This window comes from Lutjanus erythropterus, chromosome 9 (assembly GCF_056507025.1).
Source record: "Lutjanus erythropterus isolate fLutEry1 chromosome 9, fLutEry1.hap2, whole genome shotgun sequence".
NCBI lineage: Eukaryota > Metazoa > Chordata > Actinopteri > Lutjaniformes > Lutjanidae > Lutjanus > Lutjanus erythropterus.
In genome coordinates this window covers 33,300,169-33,317,200 of record NC_139325.1, presented here as the reverse complement: position 1 = coordinate 33,317,200, position 17,032 = coordinate 33,300,169, and the positions used below count along the sequence as shown (strand labels likewise).

Here is a 17,032-nt window from a genome sequence, read left to right as displayed (position 1 = left end):
GTATCAAAGCTATTATTCTTCAGGAGTGGAGAGGGTGGGCACAACAATAACAACAACAAGAGAATAATGGAAATGGAGAAATTCACACAGACCTGCAAGAATAATGAAAGCCCAGAATGCTTATTGAGACAGCAGCGCGCCAGAGAGGCCAAAGGAAAACACACCCACATTTTCTCTATCTCCGCACACGCACACACAATATGTGCTAGGAAGCAATCTTGAAGAACATGGAGAATGGGAAAGCTTCATTCAAGCCCACCTGACAGTGCATAGCCACTAGCTTGATGAAATGGCAGCGAGTCAGTGAGCTCTGAAGGCCATTAGATATTTTAGGTGATGGCCTGCACTCCCTGTCCCCCTGACGTCGCGCTTTTCTCCACTATAGCCGGGGATCAGGCAGAGGACATGAATGCCATTAGGCGTCGCAGTCAGCCAGCCAGGCAGCGAAGGCAGGCGGACACAGGCTGATAAGCGTATGTTCGTTTTATAAGCCACGGCTGGCTCAAATGGGCTGCAGAGAAAATTAGGATTTTGAGTATTTTTTGACGCGCTCTCGGCTCCTCTGGCTCACTCACTCTGTTTCTCTGCGTTTTTTTTTTTTTTTCCCTCCTCTATCTCTCTATTCACAGCCACAGTGTTTCTCACAAGGTCAGGTGTGGAGTCTATCCTGCTTCTCACTGCTCCACACCTCTTCCCCGCTCTGTTTCTCCTGTTTCTACCTGTATCACCCCCCCTCCTCCTCCTCTCCACCTCTCCATTTTTAGTCTCTTATTCACCTACTTCCTCTTATTTCTCTCGTCTAAATGTCTCTCTCTTTTGTCCCTCAGCTGTCTCCTATTAACCTTGTTTATAGCTCACACCGTCTCCCCCTTCGAGAACCTCCTCCTCTCCTCTTCTCTCACCACTTTCTCCTTTCATTCTCTATTCCTGGCACCGCTTTCTCTTCACACACTTTCATCCCCACTTTCCTTTACACTCCCCCTCCTCCTCCTCCTCCTCTCCTCTGCTCTCATCCTCCATCACTTTGGCATTCCCAGGCTGTCTCCCTCATCTCCTCCTTTCATCCTTCCATCCTCCTCGCGTACTTCCTCTCCTCTCCTTTCTTTCCTTCTTGATACGTTTTCATCTTCACACACACAGAATGGTGGGAAATATGGAAATGTCAGCATGACCAGACAGGGGGATCAGAGAGTACGACGTTAATATGGCAGGGTTGTCGCAGCGCCATCAGCATAATGTGTGTGTGTGTGGGTGTTAAAGACGTAATGATAGGTGACAGTGCTCATTGTTGACATCTGACTACTTGGAGGATGTTGAAGGGGGCAGTGGCTCGCGTGTGCATGCATTTGTTTGGTTTGGTGGCGTTTCCTTGTATGTCACCTGCAGGCAGCGGAGCTACTGTAAAGTGGAGCAGCGGTGACACAAGGCTTCTGTTCTCACTCTCTTCCCCTCCAACCCTCTCTTTCTCTCCCTCCGTCTCTGTCGCTCCTCCTTTCCTCTGTCTTACCCTTGAACCGTCTTTTATTCTCTAATTCCCTTAGTTCCTTTCTCCCCCCCGCCTCCTGCCGCTCTCTCTTTTCTTTTTAATATGACCAATGCTCTCTAAATATTTATACTGACAATTACTATTTCAAATGCTGCCTCGCCTCAGGATTTCTAAAACTCTGTTGTGTCCGTGTACGTGCACACACGCGCGCACGCCGACTTCTTCTTCTGTGTGTCTGCTGTTGTAATGACACAGTCTCTCTGAGTCTTCAGAGCTGGGGTTTGGGGACCATCATGGTAGATGAGGGCGTGTGAGACTTTGTATGTCTTGTGTGTAATATTCATTTCCCCCGGGCTGGATAGAGTCTCATAAGGCCAGGCTGTCTCTCATCTGAGCTCTGGCAGGGGTTGACCTGTGTTGGCTCTCCTCTTATTGCCTCCGAATGACAGACAACAGGTCCAACTCGGCTCTGCCCCCACATTATGTGAGGACACAACAGCTGTGCATGTGTTTGTGTGAGAAGCTGCACATGTGTGCACAAGCAAAACCTGAGGTGGAGTACGCCCGGCTAATACATGAGACTAGATATTGTCTTAGATTTTGGATATGGCTCAAGTGTTGTCTTTTCCTGTTTTTGAAGGCTACAGTAAAGTGATCTAAGTTTACTTACAACTTATTTGCATTTACCATTTTAAGGTTCCTTCATGCTAAACATTATCCTTTGAATCCACTGAGCATATCGCGTCTGCACAATAGTTTTGATCTGTCGTGCACACAGCTACTTCCTCCACCAGCAGCGTTTCAGAAGCGAAGCGTTTTTCCCATCTGATTATGTTGACTTGCTCAGATTTTTTTGATTTGGTCCTCCTCCCTTGATTTTTGTGCTGCTACAATGGATAAGTGGGTTTCATTGTTGAGGAGTTTATTTTTCGTCTGTTTTCATGATCGCGAGTCTGCACGGGGTGTTTTATTTTGAAAATTGACGAGATTCTCTGTGCCGTTTCTGTTTCTGACTTCCTGCCAGCTCAATTTGCTTTTTGTCAAAATTGGACTTGGCGTGTATTTGAAGCAGAGCAGAACAGAGGGCCGCTTTCGGGACACACTAGCACTGCTGGTGGAATCACAAGCATCGTGTAGAATGGTCGGGATCCACTCGGGTGGACATGGCGCAGCAGTATTGGGACGCGGCCATGCCTTGTGGAATCAAGCCGTCAGATACACAAACAGATTAGTGATTAGTAAATTACTGAAAACAATTCTCTGTCCACATGTCACACTGCATTTAATGGCCACACAGACCACCACCGCGGTCTACAATACCGCCTCCGGTTTTGCCTCTTTAAGAGATAAATTATTAAAATAAAAAATATCTATATTATTTAGAAGTCATATCGCCCAGCCCTGAGGCAGAGTAACTTATTTTCGGTGCCATGTTGTGTACTGGCCTCTGGCATGTTGAGCTGACTTGGTCCGTACAACCCAATCAAGAGTTGTAATCAAGGGTTTCAATAACCCTTCATCTTCATCCTCCTCCTGTTCTCTTGCCCTGCTACATCATTTGGTAACCAGAGTACAGCCTCAAAGCTAATCTGTCGTAACTCAGACTGGCTCAGGTAGTTTGACAAAGGGTTGTAGCCTGATCTTCACTAAATGCTGTAGACATTTGAAAGATCACAGGCCAAGAGCTCGACAATAAAGCTGTCATGAGACGTATGCATGTGTGTGCACATGCTTGTGTGTGTAAGATAAGCTTGTGTATGTGTGACCAGGGCAGGGAAAAAAAAAAAGAGCGAGCTGTTCCTCTTTCCAGCCCAATAAGGCTCTCTGCTGCTCCCATGGGTTGCTTAGTGGTCGTCCAGAGGTTCCTCTGTGGCTACAACGGGGTTGTTTTGTGGTTGCAAATTGGGCTGGTCCTGGGAGAGCTGGTGTTATTCTAGGAAAGGCTTGTTTTCCTCCACTTTCCCACTCAGTCTGTCGCTCCCTTCTCTCCTCTTCTCCTCCTCAGTATTGATATCTCAGATCTCCCAGGAGAAGAGAAGGTGTGGTGTTTATTGCTCGTCAAAAAAGAAAGACAGCACTGCCCTTTCCTCTTATCTCCTAGCCTATGGGCTTCGTGTTTGTGTGTACGTGTGTGCGTATGTGTGTTTTCCATCAGCCCTGCAGATCATATTAGTTTCAACACAATAGCTTTGGCTCAGCACAAACTGGTGGAACTAGTTCTGCAAGTAATTGTTTGTCTTTAGGGGAAATTGTGTTTCAGTGGTGCTGTTGTATGCGTGTAGCTTTCTGGTAAACACATTGTGAGCGCACACACGCATTTCGCACACGTAGCCCTGGCTGCAGACATTTGAAGTTGTGTATCCGCAGGTAATCCACTCTTACTTAAAACAGGTGCCATCTTGCTGACATACACTAATGCGCGCTTACTCATACAAGTAATTACATTTTCACAGAGACCTGGATTACACACACACACACAAATACACACACGTATCCACGGACAGATTGTCGTTCTAAAGCTCCCTCGCTCTTACTGTTTCTCACACGCCCACTGACACAAACACCAAGAAAAGCATATTTATTTTGACTCTTTGCTGTTACAGAGGAATGTGTCGGCACAGCAAATGGCAGGCTACAGAAAAGCATAGCCCATCCAGATGATTTATGACCTATGTGCAAAAGAGAACTGGCTTTCCTCCTCTTCTTTCTCCAGCGCACATCCGATTTTTTTTTTTTTTTCTTTTTTTAAACGGCCCCTCCGTCCACACACGCACAGTCATAGAGAGATACCAGACTCCTGGCCTACTTGCCTGGGTTCACTAATGCTGTCCTCTGTTGTACCAGACACTTCCACACCGTCCTCATTTATCATCAGGAGGCTCTGTACCAACACGGTCCCTTCCTCTGCTGCCTTTCCTCGTCTGCTCTCCTGGTTCGGGAAGGAAATAAGGAAACGTTAATGTTAATGTTTCTCTCGTTCTCTGTTTCTCCCAGGAGCCTCGGGTCAGCGGGTGAAGGTGGAGCCGGAGGTGCTGTCGTATCCCGGCCAGACGGTCAACTTGCGCTGTGCCTTCACTGATGCCACTGGGATTCAGCTCACAATGGTCAGAAACACACTAGCATGATACAATTGTTCTCTTTTTTCTAGTTACTGATTTTATTACTTCTACGGGTGAAAATTACAGGAGAGACAGGTGAAGATCTCCCATTTCTGGTTAAAAACAGTCAGTTGTCTCATTGTAAACATCTATATAACTTAACATAATATAACAATATGCTCTGGAAACACTAGACTGTGGTTTTGTCCACTGTCTGCCGTCCACACACATTATTCCTCATTATGAGACAAGTGTCTGTGGGAGTGTGTGGTGGCTCACCTCAAGTAAGTTACTACTTTCTAAAGACTAACTTAAGACAGAGGACATGTCAGATGTTCTTATTTACTCCTACTGCTCAATAGACTAAAATATCACTTTATGGTTGAATCTAGTGCATCAAACGTGGCTACCATATTGGTACGGGGCAGCTGAATCTCCTAACGCATGCGTGCATGCCGATGGAAGCAGGAGGTTAGGGTTTAAAAAAAAAATCATCATTACTCGTTGAATTTTTGACTAATTTTCAAGTAGTTTTTACTTTGTTACAAATTTCAGACATGCTTTTATGATACAGGATACTTGGTTTTCATACCTAAAAACTTAACTTTTCTATAATATGATGTTTAACATTAACTCACCCATGTATATTATTTTTCTTACTGCATGTAAAATGGATGTTGTGTCATTTTGTGTGTAATTTTGAAAGTAAGTGAAGACTTCATTCTTAAAAAAGATCATTACAACAAACACTATGTTAAAATATTGAATTTCTGGAACTGTGCTTACTTTGAGCTTAATGCTCTTATAAAGCTACTGAGATTAGACCAGTGACACGTATTTAATGACTACATAAATGTTTGTAAGAAAAATATGATTAAGAGAAAAATTCATACTGACATTATCCCTTTGATGGAGACTTTGTTAGATGGGATCACACCATGACTATTAATATAATAATTTAAAACATTTGAACATGCTGGTATGACTCCTATCACTTCTCCAGTATATTGTAGAAATAAGGGTTTTCTCTATGTAGATTAATACAATGATATTATGGAAAGCACTTGTCCCCTTCAGGAATTGCTCTTGAGAAATGTCTCTGTTTGTTGTCACCCCCGACAATGAAATGAAATATCCCGTCTTGATTACCTCTGCATCTCACCACAGTCACATCAGCCCTTAACTTGGTTTGTGGTCTGAAATTCTAATAAAAATGTCTGTTTCGTCCTGAAATTGCACCTCATTGTGCTGAGTTGACACATTACAATTTGTTCAAATTGCTTGGGACTATAATTTTCTTTCACAACCCAAGCGAACAGACGTCGGGACATTTAGCAAATAAACAATTTAATATTTGACTAAACATGTGGCTCTTTCCCAGTGAAATAAAGTATTTGTCAATTATGTATCAAGCACATTTTGCAGGTGTGTGAAAGTCAGTCGCACAGGTGGACAAGAGCAATTCATTGTAAGCGAAATAAACATAAAATGATAATACAGTTGCATGTGCCTTGTTTATCTTCCACATTAAATGTTAATCTAACAAATCATAGCCTGCAGAAATAATCCTAAGGCTAGTAATAAGTTTTTATCACATTTAGGCTTAATGTTTTATTACTCCAAACAAACAATACTAAGCTTCATTTTGCTTTAGGGGATTGAATATGGTAATGGAAGCACTTCTTAGTCGCATCTCAATGAAGTGGGAAGTGCACAACTCTGCTTGGTTCCGCTAAGAGCCACTGAGAGAGAGAGAGAGAGGGAGAATACAGCTCCCGAAAAACTCCACATACATATTCATACCTGTTCCACTTATTTGATTGTGATGCTGTGTACGCTGCCCCGTGGAGTTTACACCGAAATGTGGATGTCTTAAAATGCTTTCCAGCGTCGCTTGTCGATGCCATGATGAACGAGGACCTTTTTTTTTTTTTTTTCCCTCACTCATTGTATGCATCCTGATTCCACTGACCCCGTGCCTCCCCCACAGGTCACGTGGATCTACGAGCCCAAGGATGGAGAAAGGCTGAACATCGCGGTGTTTCACCCCAACTTTGACCCCAACTACCCCGACTCGCCTGTGAAGGGCAGAGTCAGCTTCACGCCCAGTCCCCCAAACCTGGCCAGTCCCTCCATCCAGATCAGCAATGTCAGGATGACCGATGAGGGGAAATACATCTGCGAGTATGCAACCTACCCCAGCGGCAACGAGCAAGGCATCACATACCTGGTCATGCTGGGTGGGTCACTAACATATCTAAGAAACACAGTGGATGCAGATGTTTCCCTACAGTCCATGAGGCGTTGTGAATAGTTTGTGGATGAATGTGCTGTGGCCTTCGCATGCTCCCAGTCTCAACCTCACTGAACACCTGTGGGATATTCTTGACTGAAGTACATGACTTGGAAATTTGATGACTTTAGACTTGACAAAATCAAAAAGCATTCATCAAAGTCATGTCTTTGATTTAAAGATGGAAAAGACGTAGATGTCCAAGTAACTAGGAAAAAGTAGCCAATGTTCCTATCCAACCTTAAAATCATAAAATTATTTTACACAAGCATCCTAACTTCCTAAAATCTTAAATAAAATCTCTTAATTTTAGGATAACAGTTAAGATGTCCTAATTTTCAATTTCCCCCCTGTAGTAGATGCTAACTTATCATAGCTAACAAAAGTATTTGCCGTCAGCTAAAGGTAGTGTTTTCCAACTGTAGGTGGAAGTGTTAGCCAACAGTAGCTAATGGTAGTGTTCACTAATGCTAGCTAATGGTAGTGTTCATTTACAGTAGCTAATGATAGTCTTAGCTAGTGGCTAGCAGATGATAGTGTTTGCTTACAATAGCTAATAATCGTCTTTGCTAGCGGTTGCTGAAAATAGTGTATGCTAACAGTGCTAACAAGTAGTGTTTGGTAACAGTACTAAGAGGCATTGTTCGCTAGCGGTAGCTAGTGTTTGCTAACAGTATTAATGGGTAGTGTTCGCTTGTAGTAGATAACAGTGGCGTTTGCTAACAGAGGTAACAGGTTTTATTCGCGGTGTTTGAATATGTTTTAATAAGAAAAAACAACAGTTACAAAGTTGTTTAGCTCAGCATGAGGAGAAAAGTAGCATTACTTGCTTAATAACAGACCTTTAAGTTGATAAACAGTGTTAGGTTGAGTATGTAGGACTTCCCAACCTGATTATAAAATAGAGTGAAGTAAAATAACATAGGATTCATAAGTGGGAAAATTCCTATCCTACACTCCCCCTAAGATTTCTGTAATATGGTCCTAGTATCATTTCATCAATAAAATCACTCAATGTCAAACATCTAAAATGTTAAATATCTAAAATGACATACAAATGATAACTTAAAATTACACATTCAAGCTTCCCATGAGCCATAATTTAATCTTCTTTTGAAAACTCTGGTAGCTGATTATTTTTTAATGTGCCAAGATAACTTATTCAAATATCTGGCAGCAGAGAACTTAAACAAGAAATGCTCATGTTGGTATTAATAATATACAATACTAGGTCTAGCCTGGCACGCATTAAGTCCTCCTCAAACCTATGAAAGTGGGCCCTAGAGTTTCGCAGGACCTCTGTGGTTTTCAATATCATGCACTACATCAGAATGTGGTTATATGGTCGTGTCACCCAAGCTTTTAGTTTTGTTGTTTACCAACTTTTGCTATTAAGTTCAAATCCATCGCAGAATTCTGCCTTGTTAAATGCTCCCTGTAAAGTGAGGTAAATTTGAGATATATTGTTAAATTGTGATGCATATTGTTAAATGCATATGTGTTGTCTTTTCCTGATTTCAAAGGCTGCATTACAGTAAAGTGATGCAGTTTTCAGAACTTATCAGACTGTTCCAGCTGTTCTATTATTTGCTTCCGTTTCGATATTCAGTACTCTTTATTCACAGTCTCGATACCCCGGTACCAGGTGCACTTTTGTGCTCTAGTTTACTCTTCGACAGTGAGTTGACCCACATAGCTACAGTGCCCACATAGTCCCTCCCCCTCTCACAGTGCTGTCTTCGTCTCATCACGTGGATATTTTTCAAAGTGATAGTTTTCAAAGTCCATATCACCCAGTCCTAAGAACAACCCAATTATGAAAAATACTCCACTGCAACCTCACTAAGGTAAACATATGCAGCTATCATAGCAAAATTTACTTTAAGTAGTCACTGTGCAGTCAAATTGTCTCTGTCAGTGTTTTATTATTATATTTGATGGTTTTGCATTAATATTACCGCTCAGATCATCATATGTTTACACTGTTTGAGAATTTACAGTTTGTTATTTCAGAGATAATGTGTTTATCATGATGTGTGTATTGTATTGCAGTATAGGCTAAAAAATATTGCTATTATTTACAAGCCATAGCCAGACACTATAGGAAAAGTACCACTTTTCAAGTCCAAACCGGCTCTTTGTCAGACCCAGAGTAAATCCAACCCAACACAACTCCGACTCATCTCTTCTGAAAGATCTGTAGAATAGAGTTTATCCCATACATTTATTGCATGAATGGAGTGAGCGGTGAAATCGATGTTTAACAAGAGAACAGGCCAACTGTCTTAAAGTAGCTTTATCACTTCAATTAGTTTTTCTTGCCAGAAACCTAGTTCTGTGTTCGCTGGTGTTTGTCTCTCCTGTACAATTTCCAGAGACTTGTTGAATCCATGCCAAGGTACACGTGAAGCTGCTCTTCGTTATTTTTTCCGTATGTCACCCATCTGTCTATAGTGAGAGAGTGCATATTTACCTTGCTTACTAATACATATATATATGTTAATGCAAATTACCCTCCGCCTACTTCCCTCTCCGTCTGTCTCTCCAGCTCTCTCCCTCCCCCAAAGGTAGCGCGCAGGTTAAAAGCATGTCCAGCTGGGCTTAATTGCTATTATAAGTGGTATTGTCAGATCAATTGTGTTCTTGTTAATGCAATGGAACCATTGGTCTAACCTTGGCCCGGCACCAGTGCCTCTGCTCCGTTCCTCTCTTCTCCCCTCCAACGCATCATGCCTCCCTGCCTCCCCTCGGGCACTGTATTGATCTGGCTGCTTGTCATGCCTGCTGTCAGCTCCTGTCCTGCCTGCTCGCCTCTGATCCCACACGAGTATCAGAGAGGGCAATCGGGGAGGGCTGAGGTAGAGAAGGGAAGAACAGGGCGGGGGATGACGGAGAGCATGCAGTGATTGAGAATTAGTGTATGGAAATGCACCAGAGTAGTCAGGGAAATTGTTTATCAATGGCTGGTGATGGGGGATAGAGAGGGGATAGATTAAAGAAATGGAGGGAGAGTAGAAGAAGATTTAGGGTTTGGGTGTGTTTGCACTGCTGCTCGTAATTGTTTATCAATGTAGGCTCTGGAGAGGAGGGAGAGAAGGGGTGAGGAGGGGACAGAGGATGTTTGGAGATTTTGGATTTGCTGCTGCCATGCTGGTGGTGACTCAAATTGTTTATCAATAATGGTACACATTATCTTTTCCCTCAGCTGTCTTATTTCCATTTTTATCTGTTTCTACATCCTTTAATCTTCTCTCTCTCCCTCTCTGTGTTTCTTCCTCCGACCCCACATCAATCTATCCATCAGCTAAGCCTCAGAACTCGGCCTCTGTCGTGACGGTGGACGCGGGCACTAAGCCGGTCGTTGTGGCACGCTGTGAGTCTGTGGATGGCCGCCCCGCTGCTCAGATCTCCTGGGTGACCACAGCCAATGGCAACGCGACGACGACGTCTAAGGCAGGCGCCGACAACACCGTGACCATGACCAGCCAGTACGAAATGGTTCCCACAGCAGCAGACAACGGGAAAGACATCAGCTGTGTGGTGTCCCACAGGACCCAGGTCAAACCAGAGAGCTTCCCATTGAAGCTGGCAGTTCAGTGTAAGACACCACACGCACACAAAACACATATGCAACTTGTTTTTTTGTTTTTTTTTGTATAGGAACCATTTAATTTTCCATCCTCTTAAAAAAACTATAAAATTTGCGAAAACACCTCAACTTATATGCAACTGAAATCAGTACGAAAGACACTTGATGTCCAAACCAATTAACTTCATTATTTTTTTGAATATTAACTCATTCTTAATTTGATCCGTTGCTGAAATAAGCAGGGACGTCTCTGAAAAAGAAGTTGTCCGGATGGCGGCGTATGTCGCTCCAAAACCGGGGCCTTCACAGATGTGCAAGTTACCCCTGATGCCATTCGCACTAACACACCCCCATACCATCGCTGGACGCTGGCTTTTGAAGTTAGCGCTGATAAAAATCAGAACACAACACATTTTTCCACTTTGCGGCAGTCGATCTCAGACGAGCTCGGCCCCAGAGAAGTCGTCAGCGTTGTTGATATGTCTTTCACTTTGCATGTTGAAAGAGTCTTAACTTGGATTTGTAGGCGCAGCAATAAACTGTGTTCACTGACAACAGTTTTCCAAAGTGTCCCTGAGCCCATGTAGTGTCCTTCATACAAGTGTGTGGATTTTTAATGCAGTGCATTACGTGCAGGGATTTCTCTGGATTTAACTGTAGAAGGTGAAATCCCTAAACTCCCAATTCAGTCTTTGCAACAATATTGTCTTTGTACTGTATTCAGTTGAATACAAGCTGAAAATATTTTACAGACAATTGCATTCTGTGTTTATGTACATTTTACACAACTTCTCAACTTTTTTGGACTTAGGGTTGTAGAACGTTGAACTTTTTTCTCTGTATTAGACTATAGTGGTATTGTGTATAGATATGCTCCTGCTCTTGACCGTTAAATATCTTAAAGCTGACTATCACACAGCTCTTAGATTTATCACAGATGAGTCATATGGCGACCATCAGTGCGTTTTGTATGAGAAGGTCGACCTGCCCCACCTGTCAGGCGAGATCACCACCTTTATATATTTACTGCTCCAACTTTTTTTGTAATTTTTACTGTGCCTCAGAGATTTTTCTTGTAATACACATTCTCAGGATTGGCTGGCTGTATGTGCGCACAGTAAATGGCCATTTTTGGAAAGACAGCTTTTAGATATTTTGCTCCATTTGTCTAAAGCAATTTACAAAATGGAGTGAAATTCATCACACTGATACCGAAAGGGCAATTCAATAATTTGGACAGAGGTTTTATTGATTTTTAGCTGTGACTCTCTTAGATAAGATTATTTATTTAAATTTATTTTTTATTCTTTTCATATGGTTGCCAAGGATATTTTAAAATGCATTATTTGTTGAATATATATTCCAATCGTTGTTATTTTTTATGTTATATCTCTACGTCATTCCATTTATTAATATTTTATTATATTATCCTAATTTTTGCTCTGTACTCAGGTCTCAGTTGTAATTGAGATTCCTTTGCTGTTCACTCTCTAACATGATTGAGGTGATTAATTGAACTCATTGCTATTTTTTCCTCCTCCTTCCTGCCGTTCATCTGTCCTTCCCCCAGACGCCCCTCAGGTGACAATAGTAGGTTATGACAATAATTGGTACGTGGGTCGGACAAACGTGGTGCTCACCTGCCAGGCTACTGGAAACCCTGTCCCAGTCTCCGTCCAGTGGAAGACGTGAGTAACCGCACATTCAGCATCTTTTCTTTTTTTTTCCCCCTCATATCTCTTGCTCCGTCTCTCTTTCCCAGCGTCTCTTGCTTTCTCTTTGTCTTATCTCTTTTTCTCTCATTTTCTCTCCTTTACCCTTCAGTCCCGGGTCCACAGAGCTGTAATCAGCGCTTTTATTATTGCCACTACAGCTCTGCGCTCTGATTATGGAGATAGCCGTATAATTTCTCATAATGGACTCTGTGACTCGAGATTTAACCCTTGCATAATGAGAAATACAATATGACTCCCTCTCTCCCTCTTTTTGTATTATCAGCTATTAACATAACTGTGACAAAATTTGAAAAAAAGAGAAAATCTGGAACTTTAAAATGGGAGAGATGAGATTTTGGGCGTGGATCCAGCAGTTTTGATTTTCGTCCTTTCCCCATCGTATTTTCCTCCAATGTGTAATAATGGATTTTGAGGAACAGGGAAACTGATTGGTTTTGCACTGCCCATCAAGATTAGTGGAATTTGATGACACTGCACAATACAACACATTTCTGTAAATGCACATCTGTCTCAATGCTCTCATTGTGTCCAAAGTAAAAAAAACACACACGCACACAACTCTGTTCTCATTTTTCTTCCTTCTCATGCCAATATGCTCATGTCCCGTCCCTGCAGTATGTCAGGAGAGATGCCCGACACGGTGCAGATCACAGGCAACGAGCTGAAGGTCCTGAAGGTGGACGACGCCGTCAACACCACTTTTGTCTGTGAGGTCAAGAACCGCATTGGCGTTGGCAGGGATCAGGTCACAGCCATGGTCAGAGGTGAGTTCAAGGACACAAACAAGCACACACCCCTCCCCCAATACATGTGCATATACACAGCATGTGCACAAGCACACGGTCCTCAAGATGTAGGTCAGATAATGCTTAAAAACACAACTTAAAGGGACAGTTCACCCCAAAAATACACATTTTTCTCTGGCCTGTAGTACTATTTATCTATTAAGATGGCTTTGGTGTGAGTTTTTGGAGATATCAACCTCTTCTTAAATATAATGGAACTAGATGGCACGTGGCTTGTGGTGCTCAAACTGCCCAAAACATTTATTTGAAAAAGCAATGTCTCTTTCCAGAAATCATGACCTGATTACACTGAGCTAGTTACATGGTGTCTGCGGGATATTAAAATGTCTAACGTACAAAAATCTGAGTTTAGGGCTTAAAATGTCTTAAAATGTCTTAAATATAATTTTGATTACCGTTACTTCACCCACATAGTGGACTTGACACACGGAAGCTAAACAACAGTTATATAAAAGCCCCCTAATTCAGGCATCACTAAAACCTAAAACCTTTGTACCCGTCCATACTCTGCCAATATGAAATAGATCCTAAGTTATGCTTATAAAGGTCTTAAAGATCAAAAAGTCCCAAATTCAACTGATGGAAACCCTGTCGCTAATTCAGTGCGGCTAACATTACAAGCACAAGGTTCTTGTCCATGAAAAGATGCAAGCTTTTCCTTGGGGGAAAAAAATGCAATTATTTTGACATATATTGCAATTGCAACATGATTTGCAATGTTAGAGGAAATGATAATTTTATATCATGATTCTCATTATCACTGAAAAACATTAAAATGATTGTGAATTATGAATTTTACTAGGAACTGTTCTAAACAAATATGTTTGTCTGCAGACTATAATGTGTAGGCCAGAACATCTCTGCAGCTCGACAATATTTAATTAAAAATGGTATTCCTTTAACAAATATTGTGTCTCCTGCGATTTGAAAAGTGCAGTAGGCCATGCAGTTTTGATAGAATTTCGATTCATTGTTCTGCTCTACTTCATTCTTCACAGTGATGCGGTTTGCAGGTGCAGGTTTGGCAGAAAGAAAATAGTTCTCACAAGAATCTGTGGATTACCTTGAGAAACCAGGTCATGATTTCTGAAAAGAGACATTGCTGTTGACTTTTTTCAAATGTATTTTTTTGGCACTTTGAGCACCACAAGAGTGCCATCTAGTTACATTATATTTGAGAGTAAGCAGACATCTCTACTGCTGATGTCTCAGTAACTCGGCAACTCATAATAAAACAATCTAGATGGATACATAGCACTACAAGCGAGAGGAAGAATACGTGTGTTTGATTTTGGGGGTGAACTGTCTAACCTGATCTAACCTGCTTGGAGTACAACGTGTTTGGTGTTTTGCCACAAGAAATGAGTAACAGAAATGTTCTTTTTTGTGATGTGATGAATTAGCATTAGAATTGTTCCTGTCATCACAAATCCACCCATCTGCTGCTCTAAGTAGGTTAAAACCAAAATGAAGTGTAATTTGCACAAGTCGCAAATGTCCTAAAACACGGATAAATTGTGCACCGTTAATGCATCAGGGAAGCAGTGAACATTTCAGATATGAAATGAAAAACACATTTGTGGCTCACTTGGGTCTCGTTCATCACCTAAACCCTCCCCTGCCTTGTATATGAAAACATTTATATCGTCTGAACTGATGAACTGGAGCCAAGTGCACTTTCATCACACATGCTGCACATTTCCTGGTGTTCGACGCTCTCATGTCCTCCCCAGGGATGCACCTTGTTCCGCCTCACAAGTCTCATGAACACACACACGCACACACGCATTCTCTGTGCTGAGGACTGTCTTGGGTGTGTAGTGTAGGGCTAGAGGGTCCAGCTGCTCTGTCCGTGGTGTGTATGTATGTATGTGTGTGCGACTGTTTCAGGGAGTGTGTGTGTGAGTGCATTTTGGGCTTTCGGGTTAAACTTTTCACGTCCTTCTTTCTCTGTTTCCCCATTAAGAATGCATGTCACCTTTTCTATTTTTCTTTGCATGCACTCAATAACACTGTATTATGAAAGTGTCTAAGCCTTTGTGGTACCCAAGGTCTGTCTATCCACTCCATACATCACATGGCGTTTACAAAGCATTTTTTTCACAGGGTTCTTAATGGTGGTTCACAATGTGCACAATGCACATAGACAAGATGGCCCTTCTCGCTGATATTTTCTCTTTTCTTCCTATTTTTTCTAAAATGAGAGTGAGCGAGAGAGCGGCCTGCCCCCCAAAAGTCATGATCACAAAAGCGACTGAGTGGCTTCTCAGTGGTACCCTTGGCCATCAGTAATGACAGGAGAGACTAAAGCAAAGCAAATGAGCAGGGTTCATTAGAGTCGCTGTCTTGAAGATAAAGCCGCAATCACTAAAAGTGATACATTTGACTCACAGCAACGCTGTTGACTTTGAATTGAAGTGGATGTCAGTGTTGCCTTGGGTTTAGCTGAGGCTAGACTTGTGCTGATACACTGTCTGTGTGTGTGTCTGTCAGTCTGTGTGGCTGCTGGTTCGTATTTGTGATATCAATGTATGTGTTCAGCATCTGTCTGTAGGGGTGGCTACCATTTACATTTGCTCTGATACTGTACTAGTACCTGGAATTTAGTGCCCTTTTCTGTACTTTACTCTCTCTGTAGTGACCAAAATATAATTTCACTTTGTTGAAAACAAGTCTACACATCTCAATTTTAATTTTATTATTAATTTACAACGTTTTGTTATTTATTTAGAACATTTTACACACCACACAAAATGAAATCCCTCCCTACCTCCCTCTTCCTTTCCTACAACCTGCAGTCTGTCAGCCATGCACAAACACATGTGTTATCCCTTCTGTTATGTTTCTGTTGTTGTCACCACAGTGCTTAGTTACTGTAATATTTCCCCGTAAGTGGTGTGCAGTTCACGCACTATTGGTCTCATTATAAAGTTTCAGACATGGTAATAAATGTTCTGACGCCTGAACGGATACCTGAACTTTGCATATCATCTGAATCCCAGTACTGATTAAAAAAAACAATATAATTAATTATTTTTAAGGTTTGTATACTACCAACCCTGTGATCTGATTGCTGTCATTGTTGTATGGCCTGGCTCAGGTTAACCCCTTAATATAACATGGATCAGAATGACAAACACAACTTTGCTGTCCTGGAAAAATAAAAAGGCGCACGCTGCTGAAAAGTAGCAGGGTTCATTTTTGGGGTAATTAGTTTGTGTGTACTGGATAAGTGCTTAGATTCATATACTCACCAATTCCAGCACGTTAGGCAGTATTGAAGGCATTTACCGATACTGGGATCAGTATTGGAACAACCCTACTAATGTTATTAAATAGTGTGTTCGTAAGGCAGAGCGATGAATACAGTAGCAAAAATGCCAAACCAATCTCAACAAGGAAAATTATCTCCAACAGCAACTTATCCAATGTGCTAATTAATCACCTGAAGTTGTCGATGCCTTATCCATATATGCTTATAGTTCATGGAGGGTTAAGGCAAACTTTTTAGGAGCTAGCTGCAGGCATGCTAGTATTAGCTGCAGCTGCTGTGGGCGACTTCATGCCATCGAATATGGGACACTCTTCAACTTGTAGATGTATTTTGTGTTTGACCAGGTCTCTCGCCAGGTTAGATGTGATTCTAGAAGTTTTGACAGCTGCTTTCCATTGTCCTGACTCTAGGGCTTGGTGGTATGGCCTAGAATGTAAATGGTGATATAATTTTCACAGATGGTAATGTTGTATATCAAGGTATATTTATTTTTCTTAAAATTCTAATATAAATGCTTCTAAGCAGGTAAAACACTGATATTGTGACTGCAGGGCAGCTCTTGCTATACTCTTAAATGCACTACTAGGACATGTTTCACATTGCACCAAACGTTTTAAGAACGTTTAAGGTGCTCAGTTTTTAGCAACTCCTCCCCGTCTCAGTTGTGTGTGCTATAGTAAATTTTTATAAAAAAGCTAAAATGACAGCTGCCTGTATGTTGTCTAACTGTTAAGCCTAGTTTGCCACATA

General features: G+C 41.8%; 1 protein-coding gene across 1 annotated transcript in view; it reads left to right on the top strand.

Moving 5' to 3' along the window:
* The window catches only part of LOC146321896 (poliovirus receptor homolog), a 73,019-nt gene that overhangs the window by 42,758 nt on the left and 13,229 nt on the right, over positions 1-17,032 (top strand). The window contains exons 2-6 of the mRNA XM_084727199.1: positions 4,481-4,590; positions 6,575-6,824; positions 10,182-10,475; positions 12,037-12,154; positions 12,818-12,966. Of these exons, the coding sequence (XP_084583325.1) occupies positions 4,481-4,590; positions 6,575-6,824; positions 10,182-10,475; positions 12,037-12,154; positions 12,818-12,966 (921 nt within the window). The remainder of the gene's footprint in view (positions 1-4,480; positions 4,591-6,574; positions 6,825-10,181; positions 10,476-12,036; positions 12,155-12,817; positions 12,967-17,032) is intronic.